The 11245-nt window shown below is 37.3% G+C and overlaps 1 protein-coding gene across 1 annotated transcript in view; it reads right to left on the bottom strand.

Moving 5' to 3' along the window:
• Positions 1 to 8536, bottom strand: part of SLC1A3 (solute carrier family 1 member 3) — a 60079-nt gene extending 51543 nt beyond the window's left edge. The window contains exons 1-2 of the mRNA XM_063453983.1: positions 8417 to 8536; positions 3658 to 3908 (exon numbers count right to left, since the gene is read on the bottom strand). Coding sequence (XP_063310053.1) covers positions 3658 to 3838 — 181 coding nt within the window. The 5' untranslated portion in view covers positions 3839 to 3908; positions 8417 to 8536. The remainder of the gene's footprint in view (positions 1 to 3657; positions 3909 to 8416) is intronic.
• Positions 8537 to 11245: the final 2709 nt, after the last annotated feature.

Here is an 11245-nt window from a genome sequence, read left to right on the forward strand (position 1 = left end):
TTTGACAATTGAAATAGAACTTCTTCCTTCTACATACCTTCCTTCTTTTGTTTTTAATCTAACTAATCCTTGTTTTACTTTTCTTTTCTCATTTATGTATCTAAAAAAAGTTTGTCCCCCTTTTTTACTGACTGCTATTTTCTCATCTATGTGATTTGGAAGCTCTTATAACTTGCTTAGCCTATTTCTGCCTAATCTTATAGATCATTCTGTCTTCCTCACTCTGGGTTTTTTTATAATTACTAAATGCTAACTTTTAGTTTTTTACTATATTGGCCACATCTGCGGAGTACCACAGTGGTTTCTTGAATTTTTTACTGACAAACCTAATGCAATTTTCTGTTGCCTTCAGTTGTGCAACTTTTAAATAATCCAATTTTTCTTGGACTCCATTTAAAGTGCTCCAGTCTGATAATGACTCCTTTACACATATTCTAATTTTAGAAAAGTCTGTTTTTCTAAAGTCTAAAACTTTTGTTTTTGTGTGGTGGGACTCAGTCACTGTTCTTATATTAAACCACACTGACTGATGATCACTTGATCCTAAAGTTTCACCTACAGTAGTATCTGATACCAAATCTCCATTTGTTAACACTAAATCTAGTATGGCCTCTTTATGAGTTGGCTCCTCAACGACTTGTTTTAGAGACAATCCCAGTAGGGAGAATATGTGTGCTCCCTGCACAAGCAGCTATTTTTGTTTTCCAATTCACATCAGGAAGATTAAAGTCACCCATGATGATAACTTCCCCCTTCATTGTCATTTTAGCTATTTCCTCAACTAGTAGATTATCTAACTCTTCAATTTGTCCTGGGGGCCTATAAATCAGACCTACACGAGTTACTGTGTGATTACCAAATTCTAACGTAACCCAAACGGACTCTATGTTCGCCTCACTAACTTTTATTAGGCTAGATTTTATGCTATCCTTCACATACAGGGACACCCCTCCCCCTTTCTTGCCTTCCCTGTCTTTTCTATATATAGAATACCCTGGTATTGCTATGTCCCAGTCATTTTTCTCATTATACCATGTCTCAGTAACAGCGACTAAATCTACACTATCAGTTGCCATTATTGCCACAAGTTCATGGATCTTATTCCCTAAACTGTGAGAATTTGTAGACATGACTCTAAGCTTATCATTTTTTAACACACTTGCTACAAAGCAAGAAGCTTCTCAGTGATGAGGTCTTTCCCTGGTATGGGAGTCTGCCTGCTACTCATTATTACTGTGTAATAGCAGTCAGATCTTTAAAAGTATTTTTTTCTTTTTTTATTTAATGTTTTTGCATCATTTTTAACTATATAATGCATTAAAATATGTGGGTCAATTCTCTAAAGGGGCACTACAGTCACCAAAAACAACTTTATCTTAATGAAGACATCTTGATGTATAGATCATGCCCCTGCAGTCTCACTGCTCAATTCTCTGTCATTTAAGAGTTAAATCACTATGTTTATACAGCTCTAGTCACACCCCACACTGCATGTGACTTGCATAGCCTTCCTAAACACTTCCTGTAAATAGTCATTTGATGTATACACTTCCTTTATTGCAAATTGTGTTTAATTTAGAACATATAAAGCACTTTCACAAGATAAAATACCTTAGGGCAGGGGTGGGCAATCTGTGGCCCTCCAGGTGTTTTGGACTACATCTCCCTTGATGCTTTGCTAGCATTATGGCCCTAAGAGCATTATGGGAGATGTAGTCCAAAACATCTGGAGGGCTGCAGATTGCCCACCCCTGCCTTAGGGGACTGGAGTGTCCCTTTACATTTGTATGCATATTTGGACTGGTGAGGACACTATGCCACAAATTGTCTAGCACAAGGATGATAACTCAATGGGACTTTAAAGTCATGTCTTGCTATGTTGCAAATGTATGGACCAATCTGTCAAAATAATATGACTATCTATTTTTACTATTAGTTATAGTGTCCTGCTCTAATAAATTGCAGACTCTGGTCTGCTTTATTGCATGGTTCATGGTCTCTGGAGAGAGTTTCTGACTCTTGGTGGTGACCTCAGCACAACCTGCCCATTCACCCATGAAACTTTGCTCATTTAATCTGAGAATCAGAAATTTCTGCCCTTTTACCACGAGAACTTGCTCCCTACCTTGAGACCCAGTAGCTCTGCTTATTCCCATTAAATCACTCTAAAATGTTCCTACATAACTTTAGGATGTCATTCCCCATGCCATTATCTATATCTTCGGCTCTCCACAAGTGTGACAACAAAAATAATGACTTCCACCCATATGTTGCTCACATCTATCAATAAGGAGATGACTGATGCATGGTGCCTAATGGAAAGGAAATTATGTGGAATGCTAAGCATAGTTGAAAAAGATTTCCAGGGACACTTTGTGGCAAGTACACAAACCGATGTACAGATAAGCTTACACACACACAGATATATATGCACACTGACACACCTACTCAGTTGCACACAGAAAATCAATTAAACACAGATAAAGTTAAACCGTCATGGCGCCCGCTGGATCCGCTCCTGTCAGAGAGTGGTCTGGGACCCAGCGGACGCATCTTGTTGCGGCGGCATTCCCACGTGGCAATGGGAATGGCGCCAATTACTAAGCTCCTCCTCCTTAGTTAACCCATTGGTCCCTAACCTCTGGGAACGTGCTTGTGACATCACCCACACACGTTCCATTGTCACATGCTCCTGGTTTTGTATATGTGTGTCTGTGTGCATATGTTTGTATGTGCTGTGTAAATTTGTGGCAGTTTGTATCTATGTATATGTGTGTGGCAATGTGTATCTATGTGTGGCATTGTATACCTGTTTGGATATATCTGTGGCAGTGTGTCTATGTGTGTGGTGTTGCGTATCTGTGTTTGTAATATGTGTTTATAATGGTAAATGTTTCTGTATGTATGAGTAAGTGTGAGAAAGTGAACATATATGAAGGTAAGTGTATCTGTGAATGTATGCCTCTGTGTGAGGCAGTATCTGCACAAGGGCCCAGGGCTCTAGGAAGGGGTCCCGATCTGGACTGCTTTGGGCCCTTGGCAATCTTAATCTGACTATGTTTGAAGCGCTTTCCGATTTCTCTGGCTAGGAAAAAAATTCCTTCTCAACCCCAGAATGACAATCAGATCTCTCCTTGGACTAGGAAGCTGACATGTTAATGCTGGATTTATTCTGCTTAGCTATAATAATTTGTCTCAGGTACCAACGCATTTATCATAACCTACTATGTGGTTTATGTTTAAACGCCACTCGTCAAAATTCTAAATTTGATGCAGTCACCATGCTAACTACTGTGTTTTACCATGTATAAGACTATGTTTTTTTCTAATATTTTTTAGTCTAAAATTGGGGGTCATCTTATACAAGGAATGTCACTGCAGGGGTGACAAGACTACTTCTGACTGTCATTTTTAGAACCTTGACCTAGAACTGCTGTTTATAGAGCTACACCAGTTTGAGAAAAATCAGTAAAGGTACGCTTCACATCTTTAGACGTCTTGCACAGACCACATTTATGACATTTCATTAAAGATCTGTCATTTTTACTTAAGAGCTAATAGTTTGAACATTGCATTCAGTTTTATTTACAATTTATGGCAGAGTTAAGCCAAGGTAGTAAATATAAACACAGAAATATATATTTTTTACACACTTACCAATGATGACGGCAGAGACAGTGAAAAGAACAAATCCATTCCGGCGGAAAAAGGTTTTGACATCTTCTCTTGTTATGTTTTGCATCTTTTTTTTTGCCGATAAAGAGCGCTGGCGAACCCCTTGCTGGAAACGCTCCATCCTGTTCCCTGATCGTGTGTCTTCCCCGTTACTTTTAGTCATCTGGCCAGTTGGAGGATGCCTCTTCTCTGAACTTAATGGCCACTACACCTGCCAGTGGACTAGCAGACAACTGTAATATAAGATGTGAACAGGGTATTATAACATGACGCGTTGACCAATATTCATATCAGTCTAATGTGATTATATACATAACTCCATACAGACGCATTTAAGGGGTAATTCGCTAATTGTCAAATGGAGCACAGCTGTTATTTTCCTTAGAAAAAATAGGAGAGATATCTAAAATGGTTTTATCTACAGAAAAATCCCCCCAAAAAAGGGGTTCCCTGTAAACGTTTTACCTAATTTGGGAATTAACACAAACAGAAAGTTTCCCAGGTGATGAGATAAGTCCTCATTTACATTAAAAAGAGATAAGGGGTACCATTACAACCACTCAAGCCTGTGAATTGTACTCATCTTGTATCAAACTTTTTTGGTTTATTTTGCAACATTATTCGGGTCAAAAAATGGAATCAGTGAATCGTATCTTTCGTGCACCACTGTAGGATCTGAAGCTATTAACAATAATATTAGGAGACGTAACAAAAAAATAGAATAAATAAAATAAGCAAAGCTATAAAAATGTAATATCATACTGATGAGTGAAAAAAATAATATGAAATTTTTTTTGGATAAAGGATATAATTTATTATTTGAATATTCCCTTTACGTTTTAGATTGGAAAAGAATAACTCATCTAATATGACATCTAACGTTTAGTCTGTTTTGTCTTGACATATCCTCAAGGTAAAATTGAACTTGTTTAAACAAAAAGGCTATTTTATACCATCGATTTCAGTGTGTCTCAAATTTCACAGCTCCTCTTTACAACACTACAGAACATGTTGGCACATACATACATACATAAATTATATATTACTACAGGATATGTTGACACAAACATATATAGTTTTAGCATGGTTCACGTAGTTAAAAAAAAGAAACAGGAATTGTCGAGAAAGTACAAGTAAATTATAAGTAAATTGCAAATTTTAAGTCAAAATAAATTAAGTGGAGAATTTGTTATCAATTAACTCCTTCTAAACGAAGCAATTTCCTCATCCATTCTCTCCAGATCCCAGTTTAGTGACAAACTCTTTATAGCATTTTTATGTTTTAATTAGAATGTTGCACTGCGTTTTTTTTTGTAACTAAATACTAGATTGTGGTGAATTTAAAACTGAATTGCTGAAACTAAGCTAAAGGAGTGAAGTTGGAAAAAAGATCTGGATTGTGCAATTAGGTTTTCGATTCTCTGCAATTTGCTATTTTGCAAATAAACTTCATGTTATTTTTATTGGAAATTATGTATTTCATTAAATAAATAAATTAATTAAAAACTCTCCTTTGTTCCCCATGGTTCTGATCCACCAACTCTGTTTTTTAATTGTTGGGCATTTCTCAGCCAATCACTGACTTCTCGTAGCTTTCTATGGGAATGTTAATGATCATGCACTCCAATGTGACATCACATGCAAGTTCTCGGATTACCTATAGGGATGGACTGCAAGGCTACTCATGCATGTGTGTGTGTGCAATGAAGTCATGGCTATGATATCATTCATTCGCAAATCAATGGGAAGATCTCTTGAAAAATGCTGAGAATGAGCTTCTGGTAGGAGGAAATCTAACCCAGTTTGAAATCAGGGTCTATCTTTGAAGTGAGAGACTAGATTAAACAGCATAGGTTTCTCAATGATACTAATTACGAATCAGTGAGATGTGAATAGGGATTGTGCAAGGATTTTGGGCTACACAGACAAAGATGCATTTTGCTGTCCTCCCTTCCAAAAAAACACATCTTCTTATGTGTTTCTTAACCCCTTTTGCATTTTGTACCCCTTTTTGTGTTTCTTATCCCCTCTTTTGTGTCTTACACCCCATTTAGTGTATTTTACTCCCCATTTTACCCTTGTGTCTCTTACTTCCCCAATCCCCTTTGTGTGTGTCTCTTTCTCCCCCAGCCCCTTTGTGAGTTTCTTACTCCCCCCTGCCCCTTTGTGTGTCTCTTTCTCCCCAACAACCCTTTTCGTATGTCTCTTTCCCCACATCCCCTTTTGTGTGTCTCTTTCTTCCCCTTCCCCAGCCCCTGTGTGTGTGTCTCTCCCCTAGCCCCTCATGTGCATCTTTGTACAGAGCCCCTGTGTGTGTCACTTTCACCCCAGCCCCTCTGTGTGTCTTTTCCTCCTAGCCCCTTTTGTGTGTCTTATTTTCCCCATCTCTATTTGTGTGTCTCTTCCCTCTAGCCCTTTAGTGTTTCTGTTTTTCTCCTCCACAGCCACTGTGTGTCTCTTCCCCCCAGCCCCTTGTGTGTATCTTTGTCCCCCTCTAGTCCCTTTTGTATGTCTCTATCTCACAGCCCTTCAATAATAATACCCTGGTAATTTGAAGAGAATACAATTTTATACAAAATGTAATGTGTTAGATAAATATATAGATTCAATTGTATGTATGGGTTAGTAGATGTATATTTATTGTGCATAGTGCGGCCAATACATGTATACTTATGATACGTAAGCAAGCACTAACCAACGCCTTAGTTAAGTGCCCCATGCCATTGAAGAATACATTTTAAAACAACGGTGGCCAAAAGATTGATCCCCAGCCAATGCAGAATCACATTTAGCATGAACTTATCCAGTGTGAGCTGTGATACACCTTTTGGTCTTCTCTATTCTAAAGATAATTTACTGCATTGAGCATTTCCTACAAATCTCTAGAAAATAGAACAGAAAGCAGAAATATCTCTCACGCTGCTCATTAAGCACTAAATTCTTTGATCAAAGCTTCTCATATTTAATGAACTTGTATCTTGGATTTAATACAGTTTTTTCTGCTGACAATATTTATTTCCACTGGATCTAATTTCTAGTGATAAATTGTACCCTTGCACCTGTTTAATCCAAAATTTCAAGCTAGATAATTCACAATAGTTTTAACATCTTGATAGAAAAAGACAGATCTATATGACTGACTGACTGTTACAGCCATCAGCCTGGTAGTGATGAGAGTTAGACTGTACAGGATCTGTGGTGCAACTCGCTTACTTGCCTCGTATTTATTTTGAGTAACATAATCGTCATAACAATATGTAGCAAGTAACCCAAGTTGATAGTTGATAATTGACTCACAAAATGCAGGTAAATCTGGCAGAGATATTAAAATACATTCTCTCATTCAGCTAAGATACAGGTTTTTGTTTTTTTACAACTTTTTTACAAACTTTTCAAACTTTCGTAAGTTTTTGAAGTCAGTTCCAACTCATTAGAGCTCACTGCTAAGCGCTCAATCTGTTTATGAATGTTATTAATTCATAATAACTTTACTTAATAACTTGAGTAATAACTTAATAGCATAAAACTTAATTTTCATTCTAATGATACGATTTCCGCAGTGAATTTTGCATCCTTTACATAAGACATCATATCTACAATGTAATCTTGTTAAACTTTTAAAGCATGTAATCTCTTCTTTAGCCATTTTTTACAAAATTACATATTTTCTTCCCTAAATACTATCAGCTTGCCAATCATAATGTCTTGTCTTCTGAGAAACCAAACATCAACCTGCTGAGCTCACACTGACTTATATTGAACTAGATGTTCTATCAAAACTATCTCAGCATCCCACTACATTCTCTAAATGAATTCTTTATTTTAAATAATAATAACAATACATCAGTTTTTTTTAATGTAATTCTTTTCGTGTTTAATGAGCACTGCTTTGCTCCCCAAAGGTTTATTTTTTTCAGTAATAATTTAAGATTAATAAATGTCATATGGATATTTCTGTTATGTATAGACACTGGAATTTTTATTTAATCTTCAGCGGAAACAGGTTACGTGGAAAATCTCAACAATCTCAGAAATTCCAAACCCCAATTTGGTGACATTAAGTTCCCTTTCTAGAGATTATAGAGCTATTTTCTTTAATTTGTTTTAGCTCTGGTAGCTGAGCATATAAAATCCCTTATCAGAAATAAGTGAATGACAGCTGGGAATATTAAATATGTACATTGAAATATTGAGCTGAAGAAGAGTTTGTACCATTGGAATTCTAGAAACAAAAGTTACATAGAGACTTTTCATTGTACACGTTTTGCACAAACCAGGATTGTATAACTTCTATAATTTAGAAGCAGAGGCCGAACTACTGGCAATCATATCTGATGCATAGATTCATATTTAAATTCTAAGCCATTCATCACCCATAGAGAGCTGATTGTTTGGGAATTAGCTGCGGAGTTAAACAGACTGTGATGTGATGGAATGTTTAGAGTCTGTGCTGATTAAAAGAACAAAAACACATTTTTCTCCAGCAGGCTTGTGGAACACAAACAAAATGAATAAAGTTTCAATAGATATAAACAAATCAAAGCTACAGTCTTGGGGCAGATCATATTTAGCAGAAGCATCAAGTTAATACATCCACTTCTTCTCTGATTATTTTTAGTCACAATATTAAATCTACTTGTACCCTTTAGATAAACGTAATATTGCTAATGATACATTTAATGTATACGTCATCAAATCAGAAATAGAAATTAAACAAAATATCACAAAATATTACACTCACCTTTATCAGAGGAGAAACCAAGAGCTTTGATATGATCTTCCTTTAACACACAGAGAGGACTGACTGAACTAATCAGAGAGAACATGTGCTCTCAACAACAACCTACTGTTGCTCTCTGACTTAAGAAAAGGGGAGTGAACCAGCTAGTCAAAAAAAACAACAAAAAAAACAGAGAGACCCAGTGAAAAGAATAAACTAGGAGCCTTTGGAATATTGATTACTCTTGACAGAGAAATCAGGCCTCCTGTCTTTGTATTTCCTCTTTAGACCACTTTCACGGTTTGTCAGTTCTGCTTTGCTAATAATACAAAATCAGTACCTCGTAAGAATTATAAATTGACCAACAACAGAAATCTTGAGTGTCCCTAATGAAATATTTTCTAAAAAACAAATAAAAGGGTGGGGGGGGGGGGAATAAGTGGAGGGGGTAGAGGGTGTCACTCTGATCCAAAGAGTTGCTACAGAACCCCTTGTTTTTTTTTTTATTTTTAGAAATAAATGATAGCCACTTGAAGGCGCCAATGAGGCCCCTTGATTGTACTTGTAGAACATTTGTTTGTGGTTTTTTTTTTCTCACAGTGTGTTTCCTTATTCCTTGACGTTTCATCGAACAAGTCCATAAAGTGGCAAGAATATGAATGTAACAGGAAAGACGCTATCTGTAAATTTATTGTTATCTAATCATTCTCTTTATATATACATAGCAGCCCTCCAGGGGAAACACAGTAGTCTGTTTAAGCAATAACTTTATGGGTTGTTTTATTGCTCTCCTGTTTGTGGTTATTTAAAATCAGTTAGAACACCGTTATTAAGTTGTTGGTTTTTTCAAATAGAATTTGATTGTTTTTTTTATTAATAAGAATACATGAGTTACAATACATGGCATATACAGATACTTTGAACTGCAGATAAATTAAAGCATCAAGACATCTTTAAGCATCAAACTCAAAAAACAAGCAGGTTATGGCACCAGCTAAACCGACAACTCTACCTATCTGCGCTCAGAATTACACAAGACAGTGGCGTGTGCCCAAGTAGGAGAGGAGCGAGTGCATGTGATGTGCAAGACACTTTAGGGGGAGCACAGGATAGTGCAAGACACTTTAGTAAGGCATTCAGTGTGTCTAGACAGAGATATAGACATGGGGGTGTCGATCGGGGGATATTCTACCAACCACAGACTACAAATCTTCCTCATTGTTGTTTTCTGGGATACTGTGGAGGCAGCCGTGAGTTTGTATTTATAATTTATGTGCAACGTCACTTCCATGTCTCTCATTGATGGAACCTTTTGGCTTTATCAGTTCAAGACTATAAGATTTTTCACTACTAGAACATATGTAGTTTTGTGGAAGGTGAGAGAGGCTGTGAAAGACAGGCATAGATATAGTGTGGAGAAGAATGGCAGAGACAGGATACACAACGTGTTAATCAGTCCCTGGACCTGCGTCCAGAGATGGTGGAGTTAAGGACAGGCACACCCGATATGAAATGGTGTAACTGGTCTTTGAAGGCATCTCAAGCAAGGTGGAACTGGGTAATTTATAATTTTCATGTGATTTGTATGGTGATAAATACCACTGAGCAAATTTATTGGCAAAACATGGCGAATATAGCGTTTCGATCCCCTATGGGATCTTTCTCAAGCTTGACAAAGATCCCATAGGGGATCAAAACATTGCTGTATTCACCATGTTTTGCCAATAAATCTGCTGCTTTATGAAGACCTTGAGTGCCTGGACAACCTTTTTCTTATTATATGGATTTGGGGGATTGCCAGCCCTAGGTACAGTGCACCGAGGTCTACAGGTGATGATAGTGCGGATCTCTTCTTTGTTTGCAATCTAGGGTTGATCTGCTAGCACGTATCTGTTCTTTATACTTTTTAATTACATTAGCTCATTTTTATTTGTGTAAGCATTGTTATGAGACAGTTATGAGGGTTTACTGCCTGATAACAACAATAGTTTACCGACTGTTAATTGATCAATACAGTTTTTTCTAGCATCACAGTTGAAAAAGCTTCTTGGTGTGTTTCCTTGAGTACTGCAGTGATTATAAATTCAATTTTTTTTAAGGATTTCTTTTGGGTTCTTAAAGGGACACTATAGTCACCATAACAGCTACAGCTTATTGTAGTTGTTCTGGTGAGTATAGTCAGTCCCTGCAGGCTTTTTACTGTAAACAGGGGCGTACCTAGAGCATTTGGCACCCGGGGCGGACCCTGAGTGTGGCATCCTCCCTCCCCCCCCCCATAATAAAAATGTAAGAAAACACCCACATTTTTTTCAATGTTTTCAATAATATTTATTGCACAAATTTGTAAACTGCTTGTAAAATGTGTAAAATGCGCCAGTTTTGTAGGGGAAGGGGGGAAGACCAGTGCTTTTGTAGAAAGGGGCTGGTGAGAACCTTCTAGAAAACTCCTGCCCTGCCCCTTTCTACAAAGCCCCTTGTCTCGCCCTTCATATAAAAACCCTGCACCCCGATCACATAAATTTCATACACTCCCTACACATAAAAACCCTGCACCCCGATCACATAAATTTCATTCACCCCCTACACATAAAAATCCTGCACACCCCCTTAATAAAAAAACCCTGCACACCCCCTTAATAAAAAACAAAAACGTGCACAACCCCTCTTAATAACAAAAAACCTGCACACCCCCCTTATAAAAACCCTGCACATCCCCTTAACAAAAAACAAAAATCTGCAGTGCACATCCTCCCTTAATAAATAGAATACTTCAACCCCCTTAATAAAAAAAAACCCTGCACCCCCATTATTTAAACCTCCCCCTTTAATTCTTTAATCCACAGCCCCCTT

The sequence above is a fragment of the Pelobates fuscus genome, chromosome 5 (genome assembly GCF_036172605.1).
Source record: "Pelobates fuscus isolate aPelFus1 chromosome 5, aPelFus1.pri, whole genome shotgun sequence".
NCBI classification, from domain to species: Eukaryota; Metazoa; Chordata; class Amphibia; order Anura; family Pelobatidae; genus Pelobates; species Pelobates fuscus.